The following is a 17,360-nucleotide window of genomic DNA, read 5'->3' on the forward strand; positions in this document are numbered from 1 at the left end:
TAGTATTAAACATTTATTTCAGTTCATGTAATTTTGTAATTATATGTTGTATCAGAGTGAGAGAGAGGGTGTGTAAGTAATTCAAAGGGTTTGTAGTGGAGAAAGGGGGAGTAGTTGTAAGTTGATGATTATCCATGGTTTAAAACCGGGTATATGGATCGCGAGATGTGGACGCACGAATGAAGGTGGGACGATCGACCTACACTAATGCAACGCATGACTGGTTTTAAATTCATCTCCCTTTCCGTCCCGTTCTGACATGTAGATTGGAATTGGACGTATTTTTGACGTAGGAGTTTGAATTATTGGTCGAACGAATTGAGCAAACTAAGAGGGGAAAAGGGCGGCATGCATGGGACGATGGTACACAGGTCGTACAGCAAAAATTTATATAACCCGCATGCGGAGAAAATAGGGAAAACAATAAATGAATAAATGAATAAATGAATAAATAGGAGTAAGAAAAGGAGTCAGTAAAACTGTACCTATAGCCATTTTTACAAAAATGTGAAGAGAACAAAAGCCATCAGGTGTACAATCAAGGCTCAGTGGTGGTGGTGGTGGTGGTGGTGTAGTATTTGCCACTCATTGTTTAATATACAATTAGCAGTATTTTTTTTATACTGGTGATGGTTGTATCAGGTTGTAATTAAAATTTAAGGAAACTATGGAAGCAGTCAATAATTGGACAATCAAATTACTAAGAAGTAGAAATTATACAACGCACACGCATAGGCATAGACATAGGCATAGGCATAGGCTTTTTAACAGGCGGGCGGCAGGACGTCCAGACAAAACTAATCACAGCGCGAAGATAACCCATTTTCATCTTCAACAACAATCTCAAAGAGAGAGGGAAAAAAAAAGGCTACACAAACATTTCAATGATTATTTGTACATCAACAAATAAATTTAACTCATTGATACATCATTTATCTGGTTTTTCCTTTAATTCTACAGTACTATCAATTTCATAGATTATCCACATTTCAGTGGGTTTTTCTAATTTATTTATTTTACCACTTATTTATATTAATTCAATTCGCTGACAAAAAAAAAAAAAGAATCATCCCACTCCATATTATTATTATTTTTTTTTTGGTTCTTACTCCACATATACATTTTCAATATAACACTGGTCAATTATGTCGAACATTCCCGAAATTAAAACTCCAATCGATGAAGATAAAGATTCTTTATTTGATGATTCCATTTTTGGTAAACCAGAGTTACACCATATCTTGTCTGATCGATCAATTTCCCCATGCCACACAGAAATAGATCAGTTGCATCATGAACAAGAACCATCCCTAGAGCAATCTTTGGAAGAAAGATTAAAACAGAGACCAGGTCCTATGGTTATACAACATATGCCAATTAGTTCTTATATTAGAAACTCCACTACTTCTACTGTTTCGTCTAAGGATGTTTCAACCCTGCAAGATAGTACCAGTATTAAATTGGCCTCGTCAAATAATCCAACAATAGTTATGGAATTAGATTTAGATGGTAATGTGCGTTATTTAAGTAAAAATTGGGAACACATTGTTGGTACTAGAATTAAAAAGATATTAAATAGACATATCTCCAAGATTATAATTGCCAACAACAATGAAGATGCTCAAGTATTCAATACTGCCATTGATGCCATGATTAAAGAAGATTGCAGTTACAAGGTTAAATTTATCACTGCCACCAATCACTCAAGAAGAAAAAAATCATTAACTCGTTTACATGACGATGATGATAATGATAATGATGGTGATGTGGATGTTGATAGCAGTCAAGAAGAAGAAGATGAAGAGATACCCAGACCTAATTATCTTACCCCTCATAATTCAGTAGAAGATTTTCGTTATACACAAGTCGACGACTATGTCAACCCTTCACAGGTGCAGGATGAAGACGGGGAAGAAGAAGAAGGAGAAGAAGATAACAGTGAAACTGCTAGTACGCTATCTTCAGAAATATCAAATGATGGTGAAGTCATGGAGCTAGAAGCCGAGGGACTTTTAATAAATGATCAAAAAACCAGACTACCTACTCATTCCATGTGGACCATTCGTCCATTTGTTCAAATAGATTTGGATTTGACATTACCACCAACTCTTATAGATTTATTGGGTTTTGGTGCGGAAATATTTGAAGGTTATTTGGTCAATCTTAAGAATGAGGGAATTATTGATGAAGATAGTGTACCTCCACCAAAAACTGTATTATGTCGTATATGTGAGACTTACTTCCCGGCTTGGTTTATTGAAAAGCATTCAGATATCTGTATTCTAGAACATCGAGCTGGTGAGGATTTACAACAATATCATGATGCCATTAGTGAACAACGTGATTTAATCATCAAGGTATCCGAAAGTATCGCCATTGCCGGTCAACTACTGCCATCTCCACTGATACTGGGACTGAGTACTCCACCACAATTGTTAACCAATCAATCCCATATTGCAACTGCATCTCCTGCCTCGTCCTTAATGTCAACAACTTCATCTAGTTCTTCTGAAGATAGCAGTGGACTGTCATCTCATATTCTTTTAGAGTACAAGGGTATTCCCTTGCCTAGTACATCTGATTTTCCTTCACCAAAATTAGCTAATAAAGTATTGACGAAAAATTTCCAAGCCAAGAATAAATCCCTCATGTATTCTAAAAAATTCCCGTTTGGTATACTACAAAGAATTATTGAATTGTGTGATGAAGCCTTGTTGATTAATCCTCCTTCAAATAACGATGATAATATTTTGGAATTTTCTCCCGCCTCTGAAAAGGCATTAAACTCGGTTATGAATCCAAAGGTTCTCGAGACTTCTGACTTGGCAATCAAACAAATTATTGAAGATACTCAGCAATTGATTTCTGACAAGCTAGATACTCTTTCACGATTGGTATCTATTTTACAGTACCTGGAAAAGATCAAACATGAAGTGGATATGTTGGTTTTGAAAACAGTAAAGGAGACTGTGGAGAGAATTAAAATCCAAACGATTTTAACTTCACGAGAATGCACCCCTCTTGGGGATAGTGCCTTGGAAGTATCTGAGTCCGAAGAGCTGGTATTGGGAGAACCTGCAGCAGTTGCTCCTACTTTACAAGCACCAAAACCACGAAGAAGTAGTAGAAGTCGAAGCACGACACCAAGTTTATTGAATCTTGAAAATGCAGTGACTCCTAAGGATTTGTTACTTAAGGATAATGTTGGCAACAATAGTACAAGTCTTTTAAAATCGCATAATTCATCATTTTCATCATTGCCGTTGAATAGATCCGGGTCGAATTCATCAACACCAAGAAGGTCATCGGCTGGAATTCCAATCCCAACAGCAACAACTAATTCTTCCAAAGATTTACTAGAATCTATGCAGACTTTGGATCTTTCGAAGCGATCTTCAGAAAGTAATTCGCAGTATTCATCTCCGAGACGTCATTTATCACCTGCACCAATGTATGTTGAAAAGACTAATTTGACAACGTTGCAGAAGAATACTTTGGAAACACCTAGTTCATCTCCATTTATTACTACTACCAGTGGTAACCACGATGACAAGAAGATTACACATTTATCGTTGAATACGCATTTGTCACATCAATCATCAGCTAGTTCAAGTCTGAAGAGCGCAGGTGCCAAACCGCAACCACCAATGTCCCCATTATTGGTTTCTGCTCAACCACAAAGTAAGAGTACGGGAGGTATCAAGGATTATGAAGTTATCAGACCAATCAGTAAAGGTGCCTTTGGATCGGTATTTTTGGCAAAGAGAAAGATCACAGGAGATTTGGTTGCCATTAAAGTTTTGAAGAAACGAGATATGGTTGCAAAAAATCAAGTCTTAAATGTCAAATCTGAACGAGCAGTTATGATGAGACAATCTGATTCACCATATGTTGCACAATTATATAGCAGTTTCCAATCACGAGAATATTTATATATTGTCATGGAATATTTGAATGGTGGTGATTGTGCTACATTGATTAAGAATTTGGGAACATTAGGTGTCGATTGGACAAGACGTTACATCTCGGAAATTATTGTTTGCGTTGATGATTTACATAGTCGTGGGATCATTCATAGAGATTTGAAACCAGATAATATTTTAATTGACCAGAACGGACATTTGAAGTTGACAGATTTTGGATTATCAAGACTAGGAGTTGTGGGCAGACAAAGGACCCAACAACAACATAGAAAAAGTAGTACCAACGAGCAAGGTCTTGAATTGTTTAGAAGTATGATTGAAGAATCCCACCACAAAAGGACAAATTCAATAACTCCATTCACCTTATCACCAAGTGTTGATTTCCCTAGAACCCCAACCCAACAAACACCGACATCCATTACTACTACAAACTCAACAAACACCACCAGTACTACAACTACAACGGCAGCAACAGCAACAGCACAAGCGCCTTTGGGGATCCCACCATCTCCACAATCTTGTAGTTCACCAACGTTGGCATATTTGGAATCTTCATTCACTTCAACTCCACCACAGAAATCATTTGCCAAATTACGCAGTCGATCAGGATCAAGTGGGTTCGTTGATTCACCAGTACTCAAACCAATAATTCCTCGAACAGCATCGGAATCATCGTTTGCCATATTGGATGATGATCAAATGTCAACGACGAATTATGCATTGTATAATCCAGAAATAACCGCCGAAGAAGGTGGTCAAAAGAATGTGATTAAGTTTGTGGGTACTCCTGATTATCTTGCTCCTGAGACTATTCAAGGTGAAGGTCAAAGTCAAGCTAGTGATTGGTGGTCTGTTGGTGTTATCATGTATGAAATGATTTATGGTATAACTCCATTCCATGGTGATTCCCCTCATAAGATATTTGAAAATATTCTTCAATGTTCAATTACATGGCCCGATAATCAAGACGGTGAAGATGTAACATTAGCAAACGATTTGATTTCCAAATTGTTAGTATTGAATCCAGTAGAAAGATTGGGTTATGAAGGAGGAGCTGAAGAAATTAAAAATCATGATTTTTTCAAAGGTGAAGTTGATTGGGATACTTTATTTAGTAGATCACCTCCATTCAAGCCAGAAAGTGACATTAATTATCATGATGATAGAGGAGCATTAAAGAGCAAATTACCAATTGAGGATGATTCAGCTATTGATGAAGTGACAAGACCACGTATTGGTGAATTATCTGGAGAAGATACCAGCGGTACAAGTGGAAGTGGTGGTCTCTCTAATTCTGGTACTGGTAGCGGTATTGGAGGAAGTGGGAAAAGGGAAAGAAGAGGAAGTAAATTGGTTGATCCTAGTGAATTCGGCTCATTCCTGTATAGAAACTTGTCGGTTTTGGAAAAGGAAAATAAGAAAGAAATTGAAAAATTGAAAAATATGTATAGTTCATAGTTCATAGTTTATGAAAATGTATAATTGTATTTTTCTTTTCATTTTCTTGGTTCTGTGTTTCAAGAACGTAGGTACTCCGAGATGAACCTTAAATTGACAATTAGTCCGCTTTTTGGCGGGGGGTATCCCGATGGGTAGGGACAAAGAAAACGGGCGCCCCGTATTGCATTTGCATTAACGTATCCATATGGTGGCAAGTGAACTGGAATAATCAATCGTATACGGAATTATATTGAGGGAATTAAAAGTTTTTAAATCCCGAAACATGTCATTATCGGAATTAAAAACAAAACAAAAAAAAAAAAAATAATATTTCACACGGAAATACAACACAAAAACCCATTTGGTTTATATACAGGAAAATTGGAAATTCGGGAATGTTAGCCAAAAATTTCGACATGTCAATCTTTAATAATACTTTATGTTTTAAGAAAGGGCAATTCTTGCTGAGTATAAAAGGATCCCCCCAAAAGATCATAACTTCTTCTTCTTCATCGTTGGTTATTTGTTCCTGGTTTTTTTTTGTCTTGTCAATCAAATCAACAACAACAACAACAACAGTTCATTATGTCAATTTTCATCACTGGTGCTAGTGGATATGTAGGTCAACATATCCTTAGTGAATTATTATCTTCAGATCGTAAAGTTATTGCTATTGTAAGATCTAAAGGATCACAGGATAAACTTGTTAAATTATTCCCAACATCAAATTTATCATTTGAAATAGTTTCTGAACTTGATAAACCAAATGCTTTAGATTCAATATTGCAAAAGCATCCAGAAGCAACAACATTTATTAATACTGCTCTGGTGGTTAAATTTACTGCTGATGATTATGCTAAAGAAATCATTGATCCTTCAATTAATATCATCAAATATACTTTAACTAGTATTAAAGAAAATGCACCAAATATTAAACGTGTTATTTTAACATCATCACTGGCTAGTATGATTGGACCAGATAAAGCATTTGGATATAATGGAGAATATTCAGATGATGATTGGTCACCTTTAACTTATGAATTAGGTAAAATTAATGGAACAATGGCATATTTTACAGCTAAAAAATTAGCAGAACAAGAAGCTTGGAATTTTATTAAACATGAAAAACCAAAATTTGATTTAGTTGCAATTATGCCAAGTTTAATTCTTGGACCAGTTAAATTTGATACTGAAATAACTAAAAATTCTCAACCTTCAACTTCTGGAATGATTGGAAGTTTATTAAAATTAAATTCAAATGATGAAATTCCAATTATGGCTGCTGGTGCTGTTGATGTTAGAGATGTTGCAATTATTCATAATAAAGCTATTGATGATGAAAATTTTTCAAATCAAAGAATTTTATTAGAATCAAATAAAATTACTAATGATAATATGATTCAAATTATAATTGATAATTTCCCAAATTGGAAATCAAAATTACCTAAACCTAATCCAATTAAAGAATCTGATTTTGTTAAACCAAATGATGAAAGATCTAAGAAATTGATTGGTATGAAATTAAGAAGTTTGGATGATTCAGTTATTGATTTAGTCAAACAAATTGAAAAAGATGACCTTGTTGAACTGGTTGAGAAATTAAAAGTGTAGATGTTTAACAGTTAGATGTTTTGAAATTTTATGTATCAATAAACAAACAAGTTATTTTAATAGACACAAGAAAGGTCGAACAAAATGGTAACTATGTAAGAGAATCGAAACATTCAATAGCAAGTAATTCCTGTAATGTTGCCCACAATAACATCATTTCTCCATATAGTGAAGTCACATCATTTAAAAAACTACATTAGTATACATCAGGAATGGGAATAATTGGTCAAAAGATCTAGTTTTCATCAATAGAATCCACTAATACTCTTAATTTATACATAAAAGGATTAGCCATGTTGACTTTAATGCCGAAAGATTCTATATCATCTCCAAGTTTAGTTCCTATATCATCAGTTTATTCTTTATAATTGCTGATATTCCTCTAGGAAGTGAGATCGATTTCTCATATTTAGCATTCTAAGAGTTGTAATTTCTTATTCAAAGCTTCTTCCTCTTTTTCTCTAATTTTACATTCCCTTTTGGTAATTTGATGTAGTCTTGAGAATTAAAACAGGATCATCATGGATAGGTTTGTATCATATTTCAGGTTTGATCGGTTGTAGACATTGTTGTATCCAATTTGCAACAATTAATTATCAGAACTAGAACAAAAGGGAATTTCTTAAACTGTAACTAGACTTCTATAAAGTAGTACTGTCATCCACTTTGACTCCTCTTTCCATTTCTCTTTGTCTATTTTAGTGTTTTAAAATCCAACTCATGGTGATTAGTGGATTCTTAAATCGTTAAGCAATTGTTGCAAAAAAAAACATCTTCCGGCGATAAGTATTTGAGATTAGATTATTGATTATGAAGTAGTCAATTCAAAATTTGGTATCATTACAGGGGCTTATTTCAATTAAAGTAATTTCTATTGTAAAATGATTTCCATTATAATAATCATTCCCTATATAGAGCTACCAATCTAACCATTATCCACAAGTTTGTCCTTCACAAAGTAATAAAACTGTCAGACCAGTTAACAAACAAAACCTCATATGTTAATCCTATCCATAATAATATCTTTAGGCTTTACAACACAGTCACTAATGGGGAGTTTACTTTGTTTTGGCAATTATCCCGGTAGTCAAGCAAACGGATATTGGTACATTCGCACGACACTTCAATTATAGAGATTTTAATAAAAGAAGAATTTTTTTTTTCTTTCTTTCTTTATTTGACGTGTTTACTATTTCCCCCAATTTGCCTTATCGTCAATAATGTTTCAGTGGTTTACATCTTGGTTCAAATCAGAACCAGTGAGTCCAGAGTTGAAGAAAGATATCGAATCAACTATTAGTTCAAATAAAGTGGTTGTTTACTCTAAGAGTTACTGTCCTTATTGTTCTTCAACTAAAGACTTGTTGTCCAAATATAATCAAAATTTCAAGTTGATTGAATTAGATACATTAAGTAATGGGTCAACCATCCAGAATGCTTTACAAGAAATAACTGGTCAACGTACTGTTCCAAACATTTTCATTAATGGAAAACACATTGGTGGTAATTCAGATCTTCAAACTTTAAACTCCCAAGGAAAATTACAATCTCTTCTCAACTAGATCCATTAGACATTGTTATTGTTGTTGTTTTAGTTCGTTTACTTGTTTATCTATTCATTTATTTATTTATATCTTTCAACAATTCTGTTGCCAATAAATGCAATTTGACAAATATTTCATCATCATTAGTTAATTCAGTCAATGATCTAGGTTTGTTTAAACTTCTTCGAAGAAATCTCTCATTATCTAACACATTTCCATTTTTCACACTTCCATCTGCATTGAATTTCAGTGATACTTCATTTCTCTGATTCCAATCAATAACTTTCTTTTGAATTAATTCAATTATTTCATTCAAATACATCTGAAGAATATCCCAATTATTCAACAACTCAAATTCATCATCACTAACAATCATTAAACTATATTTTCTTTCTCCTCCTCTAGCATTTATATCCTCAATCTTAAATATTTGATTAATACAATATCCATTTATGGCATCACCATAAAACATAGGTTTAGATAATTCTGAAGTAGTCTCTACCGATAACGATTTCATCACCAATTTTGTCAATGCAGAATACCGTTTACTGGATGCAGGATAATGGGTTGATACAGATACTTTTGGTTCTTCTTCTTCTTTTTTACCATCATTATTATTGTTTTCTATTGGTGTGGTAAGGTTAACTGAAGAATTTGGTAGTATTAGTTGACATGATAAACAATTGGCTAGTCTTGAATTAGAAGAAAGTAAGTTCTCCTTAAGGAATTTTTTTGTGGTTATTTGTGTGCATATTATAACAGTAGGTCCATGTAATTCACAAAAATGAGCTAAACAAACAATATAATTCGTCATTCTAAATACCTAATGGTGTGGTGGATGTCAATGCAATCTGAAAAACATGAACATTTTGGTTATGCATTCTTGATGCTGTCATTCTTTGGGGAAACGGAAAAAAACATAAAAAAAAAAAAATAAATAAGACGTTGCACGACCGGCCAATATGCTGCGGGTCGTAAAAACCTAACACTGCAAGAATGTCTGATCTTATACTGTACGTGCTATCAAAATGATAGCTGATAGTGCTCTATGTTGTTCCTACAACTGGTCGTTTCTACTAATCGTTTCAGGTTTATTATAATTACCACTTAGAATCATAACAGAAACTTCAATCACCAGCCGCTCCTTTCATAATTTAACATAAATTAAACAACACAACATTATAGCATCATCTCTATTTTAAAAACCATCACTCCTACTCTCAATCCTCCCAACACAACTATACCACCTCATTCTTATATCAAATCAGCTATCTGCTTTGAGAAAAACCAGTAATGTTGCATCACGTGCAAAGTCGTGCATTGCGTTCAAGAACTAATCCTTATTTATTTATTTATTTTTTTTAGTCAACCTCGCATGTTTCGTTGATGTAAAAATTAACATGGTTTTATTTTTGTTACATATAACGATTATACATCACAAAAGATCCACCAAACAGAATGAGTGATATTGATTATCAGATACAAGTTATTCGGTTAAAAAGAGTTCAAGAGTTTAATAACAGATTGACGGAGGCATTACAAAGAGAAAGGATTCCTGCTTCTACTGCGAGTGGCTTAATTATTAATTATGTAGAGGAAACCCCTGACTATTTAATTCCGTACAATTGGAGTTTACCCCCTGATCAAAATAAATTTGCTAAATACAAGGCTTTAAAGCAGCACTATAGTGGTAATAGACGTTCGGATGTGGTTGGTTGTTGCACAATTATGTAGTCATTGCAAAGAAAGGGGAAATTTTACAATCGATTAGACAATTACGAGTATATTTTTGTAATAATAAATTGATATCAAATACAAGAACTAAAATGAATATACAACACTTTTATCCACCTTTTTGAATATCTTTCTTTTCGTCAATCTTAATTTGTCTTAAATGTTCCATACTTTCTCCTTTTAAAGTGTAATCCTTTTCCTTTTCATCATCACCACATCCACAATCATAATCTTCCAAGATGGTGGTACAGTCATATTCATCCTTATGTAACTTCTCGTTAACTATATTATGAACATGACATCCCCATAAAGCAGCTGTTTTTCTTGAACTTGTTTGAGGTGGATATTTCTTTAATAATTTCTGGAAATGACGAGCACAATCACCACAAGGATATACTTGAGCAAACAATTGAATATAATTTTCTAATGTATTACGTTCTTGAACAGTTGGTTTATCAGGATATCTTGCTAAAATAGTATGAAATAATTTCCAAGATGCATTACCAAGTTGAGCTTTCAAAGTTTCATTGGCCATTTTAGGCATAAATGGAGTTTCAGTAAATTCAACCTGTTGTTCATCTCCATTACTGTCTTCAGAAACAATTTCATCTTTTTTAAGATCTGGTGTTGATGGAGGATTTGTATCTTGTTTAGTGAATTTCAAAACATCTTCTTTGGAAAGGTTGGAAATATTTGATAATGATTGTTCAATTGAAGTGGAATTGGAAGTTGTCATTAAATAAATGACGGTTAATATTCCTAGTAATGTTACAGTAGTAAGTACAGATCGTCTAATGAATATCATGATAGTTTTTGGTTATATTAGGATCTGAAAAACGTATACAAGTCTATGGTGATAAACAAAACAAAAAAAAAAAATGGGTTTAAAATAATCCCCTGTCGTCGTTTCTATTATTTTTTGATTTTTTTAATTTTTTTTTTTATGGTTCTATGGCTGCGCTGTTATTGTTTGAGATTGGGGTTTTAAAAATTAGCTGATTCACGCCACTACCTAAAACGGAAATTGAAACATTTCACCTACAATTTAAAGATCTTAGACGTGTGGTTATTGTTGTTGTTGTATTTTTATGTTGCTTTATATATCTAAACTAGAAATCCTATTTAGTCCACTTACAAGCTACCTTTCTTTGGAACAGTTGCAGCATCTAAAACTCCAGGTAATGGTTGGTTGCCAATACTAAACATCAATTTAATACCACCAACCAATAAAACAACTAATGCAATTGTTGTCCAAAGGAACAAATTAGCTTCAACAGAAACATCTTTCTTAGAACAATCATAGCCAACCCAAGTGGTAGTTTTTGAAGTAGTTTTATTAAATGAAGGTTCACATAAACAGGACCAATATTCACCATTTTGTCTACATTTACCATGTGAGTTACAACTGTTGGTGGCAACTTCACAAGCATCTTCACTTCCGTATTGGAAAGATCTGGAAGATAACTCAATTGTTCTCTTATTCAAATGAGGTAAATCTTTTGAATTTGGATATGAGATGACCAAAACATCATATTTTTCATTCAATTTTTCAATTAAATTGATCAAGACTTGTTTTGAATGAATGAATGTTTGTGAATCACTACCGATTTTTCTCTTGATAGAAACCAAAGATGATAATTCAATAAAGAAAACTTCAGATGGACCCTCGCAAGAGTGTCTTATATTGTCAACTAATAAACCACAATTTCTGTTGTCAATTTCACGGTTGTTAAGATGGATCAATTGTGATAATTCATTAATGAAAATCTTATCATTTGTAGGAGAGTAACCTTGAATTTCTTGTTTATGATGTTCAGTGAAATTTTTCCAAATAGAATCCAATCTATGGTCAAAATATTTGAAAAATTGAACAATTGAGTTTTCACTGTTATTATCATCAGTCACATAAGTCATTTCTGGAGTTAATCTAAATTTTTCACCAGCCAAATGATTAATAGCTTTGGCAACTTTCTTTTGTGGCAAGTGATGGGATTTAAAAGATGGTTTGTCAAGATCCAAATCTTCTCCCTTGACAGAAATGACAATCTTGCTACGTTGTGCCAGTGAAGAACCTGAATACAAACCATTGATTAATTCAATTAAATCATCATTGTCATTCAATTTAGTTGATGATTGGTCTGCATTTAAGAAAGTATTAATATAAATTAATGATTCTTTCTTGGACAAATTGACTTGCTTATCATTTGGATAACTCAAAGGATATACAATTGCTTCCTTTTCTGAAGATTGTGACGCAAATGCAGTAGGTATGGTTAACAAAGACCAACTTAATACACTGGCAACTTTCATTGGAGGAGGTGGATACTGTGTTGGTATTGGTCTGGAGATGTTTCGAAACAAAAGTTAACGTTGGAATTTTTTCTTTTTTTTTCGTTCTCTCCCTCAAGTTCTTTCCTCCTTTGGTGGTGGAACAACGAGTTTCGTTCTCGTGATAAATTGATTTTTCGCCAGTACACACTACTTTCACAAAAACTTGTAAGTGTGTCAATGCACAACATCACCAGCAGTAAACGTAACATTGGATGTAGTCTCTAGTTCAAATGATTTGGGTAAAAAGTCAAAAATCAGTCCTGACTAGAGTATATTATGGTTGTCAAATAATACTACTCAATTTCGTTCTACATGTCCATATTTATTTGAACGATCTAATAATTCTATATGAAAAGTCAATGAGTAAATCGTAAAGTCCTAAATGAGCAGATAAGCGAATTTATATGTATTCTGAAATAAAACGTAACCTAAATAGCCTAAAATGACAATAAGCTTACTAAAACGATTGATTGAATGTAATTGTTGGAGAAGAGGGGAATTCATCTTTATCGATAGGAATATCTGACAAATCGGTGTCAACTTTTGCTGGTTTAGGTTCATTATAATCTTTCAAGTCATTCTTTGTATCATTATTATTACTAGAGTATAAACTCTTAAAATTGTCTAAACTCTTTTTAACATTCAAATGTTCTCCCTCTATTAAGTTATCATTGGATTTACTTCTAGTTAATAAATTCTCTTGTAAATGAGGTTTCACATAACTCAACTCTGTATGTTTTTGTAGTTCACCAGAAAGGTAATTGTAGACCTTTTCAGCAGTCAGTTCCTCTTTGAATATAATAACTATTCTTCCAAGAAATGGTAGATTTGACCAATGGGTGATTTTCCCAGTCATATCATCTTCATAGTACAAAGTCAATAATTTAATCTGATCAGCCAATGATAACTTCTTTGATGCAATTAGTAAGCTCAGTGTATCGCTTCCATTTTGAATGAAATCATCTTTATTTAAATTAGATATAATTACTGAGGTCTTTGGAAGAGGGATTGAAAGTGATTCTGGAGTTGTTGTAGTTGACATGATTTGATTTAATAAAACAATAGTGCTGGTATGAAGGAGTGTAGTACAATAAGGCGTTTAACAGATAAGCAAGATTGGAAGTCGATAGGTTATAATGAAACTGACAAATAAATTATACTAAACTTGTTTCTTCACTGATGTGTATGATCACTTTTAAAAAAAAATTGAAATTCTTGTTAATACAACGAGGTTGTTTTTATAGAGAACAGATTGAATTGAATTAAATTGAATTGAATTAAATTGAAGTGATCTTGTTCACCTTTTTTTTTTTTGCTCTCTCTCTCTTTCTCGCTTTTACTTTCTGTCTTTTTATTCTGTTTCTGCTTACAATAAAGTTTGTCATGATTGTCGCAAAATTCCGGCTATGCCAAGTCACTTTCAATCAATCCTACGTTAGCCGCAGCTCATCACATTTTGAATTCTGGGTGATCGTTCTAACATAACACTGGTCCAAAAATTTCAGTGTACCATTGAATCACAGAATGTATTACATAATTACATACAAGTCTATCTTAAATATTATTACTGAAAATACAACTGGTAGTGGTTTCTACATCCAGGATTAAATGGGTGTTCACATGCGGGACAGCTGTAGTTACAATCAAGATACTCTTGAATCGTCATTTCATGATAGCAATTACCACATAGTACAGCTTTTTCATTGGTAGTTGATATAGGATACCTCTTGGCTTCATGGTTATTTGATTCTTGATGGCATTTGAAACATGGATAATAGTAATATGTGGGGCAACATAGGAACTTAATGGCAATGACGTCAACATCCGTGTGATAGTGGCTACATCTAGTGTGAGTATCTACTAATTGACCCTTAATTTTAATCACCAGTGATACATCTTGAACTGTAGTAGGCTGTGGTGTCATATATTCTGTCAGACTAGTCATTATTCGTGAACTCAAATGGTGAAGGAAATGTGATTGAGTTTCAGTTTCAAGATTGGACGCTATAAATTTTTTTTTTTCCTCGTTTCAACTTGGCGACTCACAGTCATGGTAACAAAACTAGCTAAGAGGCATGGTTTTGAGTAGAACCGTGACCTCTTTCACGTTTTCATGAACGAAGGATATAGTTTCATAGCCATCCAAAATCATTCTGAATAAAATGCTATGTCATTTGCTAATCGGGGTGAGGATCATGTGAACTGTATCTACATTCCGAATAAAGTGGGAAATCTGCACGAGTCGAGAAATTTGGATGGATTGACTGGTTATTTGAATTAGATCTAATTGATTAAACTACTTTTTTTTTGATACGACTAGAGGTATTTTTGGGCAAGTTGTCTATTTTATTCTGATGCCTGGTAGCCAATCACATGTCTGTTTTGAGTTTTTTAGCATTCTGAAAGATAAACTGGTCACCAGAATTGCAATTATACAAACATCAGAAACCACAACATCATCCTTCAAGCTCACTAAATATCAATTAGGTATATCATTCATCCAGATTAAGTTCTAGTAACGTCAATTATCGACTGGTGATGTTGATGGTGTGCTTGATTTCGATTTGGGTCCATGCACGAAGAAACAGCGGATTTTTCTAGAATATCTACGAAACAAAATTAAAACACTAGCAAAACTGGTTCTATTGTATCTAATGCTATAGTTTGTATGATCATAATATCTCCTGTGATAATCAATTTCTTGATTTAATTAACTAATTCTTTGTGCAGTAAAGTTTTGCAATTTTTTTGGCACAAATCCTTGTGAAAAAAATTTCAAATATTTTGACGCGTTTTTATGAAGGGCATTTTACTGTGCATACACTACGATCATGAGAGAATATCAATATGAGCTCAGGGTAAGAAACCTGTTTCTAGAACTGTTATCAAATTTCTACTTGGATTTCAGTGTCGTTAAATTCATAATACGTGACCAAAATAATTTCAATTAATGTGCGACATATGTTATGAATAATCTTCAACACGTGGTACGAGTTAGATACTAAACCCTAGATTAATTATCAATTTTGTTCTTGTTCTTTATTTAGTGTTCAATTGCATGCTCGACAAGTTAAGGTTGGCGTAATTTTTCTTCTTTTTTTTTTTTAGTCTAATTGATCTAAAATATCGAAGCGACTTCAACTAAAATAAAGGAAGCAAAACTAAGCGGCTAGGGGAATGTTTAAATGACCTGATTTTAGTAATTCTTATCTAACATTGTTTTAGTATCAACGTAAGAAATGAGCAAAGAAAACACAAGTACGTAATAGTTGAATTTGTATTTGTTGAACAAAAAGAAAAAAAGCCCAATCTACCCTTGAATGGAACGCGGTAACCGATGTCATTATAGTGAATTAAAGATATAACGGGAATAACCTAAAGAGAAAGTGAGTTTCTGTGGTTGTGGTGAAATCAACAACCCTTTGTTGTATAGTATTGTGTCAACAACACTACCCACAAGAGCACCAGAGAAAACAAAGACATCAAAAATCAACTCAAAAATATGTATAGAACTAAATGAAAGGAGACAATGCTGGAACTTTAATTGGAAGACATACATGGGCTAATAATCCTATAAAGGAAAGGAAATGAGGGTGAACGTAAAAATGAGAAGGTGGTGGGGCTAGAGAACAATCAGCAATATAAATCAACAATGCTTACAACACCACCACCACCACCACCACCACCACACCTTATTCACTGCATACATTACAAAGAATCAAAAAAAGGGGGATTTACAATCCAAAAAAAAAATAAGGTAAAAATATTAAACTGTAATGTAATGTAAATGAATAATGCAGTATTCAACCAAAGAGAATGTTAATCGTTAAATCTTTTGATCATGAACGCGTCTTATTTATCCCAGAAGAAACTTTTTTTACCTTTCTTCAACAAAGTGCATGCATGCATAATTCCACTCGTTTATTATCACGTGTCGCTCTATAGTTAGAAATTTATCAACTGTATAAATCATGATGCTTATGTGTGTTTGTGACATGGTAAGATATTAATAGATGACTTGGCATTGAATATCGCTGATATTATGTATGAACGAAAAGGGGATACCCATTTCTGATCCTCAGTATTTATTATTTTGCTGGGAGGTTGAACAATAGCAACTACAATGAAGAAAGGGACACTAAAAAGTTTCTTTTGCAGTACACTTTTTCAACAAATTGCAAATTCTTCTATCCACAACTATTTCATGTACTAAGAGAATGCAATAAATTTCCTAATAAAGCAAGGAAAAAAAAAAGGGAATGTCTTTATTTCATGCTACCTTCTTATTGTATGCATGGTTTGAGCTTCTCATTAATCCAAACATATGCTTCATCAATGAAAAGACCAAAAAAAAAAAGAGAGAGAAGAAAGTGCAATAAGGATAAAATCACCATTACATAATGAAATGGAGAACAAGAGCCTTGTCTAATATTAATCATTGTTTATTACGTGAGGGGCTTTACAATGATTCCGTAATCAATATTGTATTACGTATACTCAAATTTAACTTCAACTACATATAAGATGAAGAAAGAATACTAAAGCAGTTTTGCGAGTTTAAACGTGTGTATCATTTCTTGTTCTTATTTCATCTTGTTCATCACATACGCGTATTATCTCATTGCGATGAAGAATTCATGATTCACATCTTGAAATTTTCAAAAAGTATCCTAAAACATGTGTATTATTTATAGACTTTTAGTGGTGATGGAAAAAGGACACATCCAATGAAGCAAAGATGAAACTTAATCACTGAAATTCTATATTTAAATTTTAG

The 17,360-nt window shown here is 33.2% G+C and overlaps 9 protein-coding genes across 9 annotated transcripts; 4 read left to right on the forward strand and 5 right to left on the reverse strand. All coding sequences in view use genetic code 12, as the record gives it.

The window, feature by feature from the left end:
- Positions 1–1,145: 1,145 nt before the first annotated feature.
- Positions 1,146–5,381, forward strand: RIM15 (protein kinase; the record flags this gene model as incomplete). Its single annotated transcript, XM_002550727.1, has 1 exon — positions 1,146–5,381. One exon carries the CDS (start codon positions 1,146–1,148, stop codon positions 5,379–5,381), a length of 4,236 nt encoding a protein of 1,411 aa, XP_002550773.1.
- Positions 5,382–5,948: 567 nt separating this feature from the next.
- Positions 5,949–6,974, forward strand: CTRG_05072 (uncharacterized protein; the record flags this gene model as incomplete). Its single annotated transcript, XM_002550728.1, has 1 exon — positions 5,949–6,974. The coding sequence occupies one exon, from the start codon at positions 5,949–5,951 to the stop codon at positions 6,972–6,974; it is 1,026 nt and encodes a 341-aa protein (XP_002550774.1).
- A 1,220-nt stretch (positions 6,975–8,194) lies between these two features.
- CTRG_05073 (uncharacterized protein) lies at positions 8,195–8,536 on the forward strand (the record flags this gene model as incomplete). Its single annotated transcript, XM_002550729.1, has 1 exon — positions 8,195–8,536. One exon carries the CDS (start codon positions 8,195–8,197, stop codon positions 8,534–8,536), a length of 342 nt encoding a protein of 113 aa, XP_002550775.1.
- Positions 8,537–8,594: 58 nt separating this feature from the next.
- CTRG_05074 (uncharacterized protein) lies at positions 8,595–9,332 on the reverse strand (the record flags this gene model as incomplete). The annotated part of the gene is made up of 1 exon (XM_002550730.1): positions 8,595–9,332. The coding sequence occupies one exon, from the start codon at positions 9,330–9,332 to the stop codon at positions 8,595–8,597; it is 738 nt and encodes a 245-aa protein (XP_002550776.1).
- Positions 9,333–9,976: 644 nt separating this feature from the next.
- STE18 (Ste18p) lies at positions 9,977–10,252 on the forward strand (the record flags this gene model as incomplete). Its single annotated transcript, XM_002550731.1, has 1 exon — positions 9,977–10,252. The coding sequence occupies one exon, from the start codon at positions 9,977–9,979 to the stop codon at positions 10,250–10,252; it is 276 nt and encodes a 91-aa protein (XP_002550777.1).
- Positions 10,253–10,361: 109 nt separating this feature from the next.
- Positions 10,362–11,057, reverse strand: CTRG_05076 (flavin-linked sulfhydryl oxidase; the record flags this gene model as incomplete). Its single annotated transcript, XM_002550732.1, has 1 exon — positions 10,362–11,057. One exon carries the CDS (start codon positions 11,055–11,057, stop codon positions 10,362–10,364), a length of 696 nt encoding a protein of 231 aa, XP_002550778.1.
- Positions 11,058–11,383: 326 nt separating this feature from the next.
- On the reverse strand, positions 11,384–12,562 carry CTRG_05077 (uncharacterized protein; the record flags this gene model as incomplete). Its single annotated transcript, XM_002550733.1, has 1 exon — positions 11,384–12,562. One exon carries the CDS (start codon positions 12,560–12,562, stop codon positions 11,384–11,386), a length of 1,179 nt encoding a protein of 392 aa, XP_002550779.1.
- Positions 12,563–13,040: 478 nt separating this feature from the next.
- Positions 13,041–13,625, reverse strand: CTRG_05078 (uncharacterized protein; the record flags this gene model as incomplete). Its single annotated transcript, XM_002550734.1, has 1 exon — positions 13,041–13,625. One exon carries the CDS (start codon positions 13,623–13,625, stop codon positions 13,041–13,043), a length of 585 nt encoding a protein of 194 aa, XP_002550780.1.
- Positions 13,626–14,147: 522 nt separating this feature from the next.
- Positions 14,148–14,528, reverse strand: CTRG_05079 (uncharacterized protein; the record flags this gene model as incomplete). Its single annotated transcript, XM_002550735.1, has 1 exon — positions 14,148–14,528. The coding sequence occupies one exon, from the start codon at positions 14,526–14,528 to the stop codon at positions 14,148–14,150; it is 381 nt and encodes a 126-aa protein (XP_002550781.1).
- Positions 14,529–17,360: the final 2,832 nt, after the last annotated feature.

Source organism: Candida tropicalis (assembly GCF_000006335.3).
Source record: "Candida tropicalis MYA-3404 genomic scaffold supercont3.7, whole genome shotgun sequence".
Lineage (NCBI taxonomy): Eukaryota > Fungi > Ascomycota > Pichiomycetes > Serinales > Debaryomycetaceae > Candida > Candida tropicalis.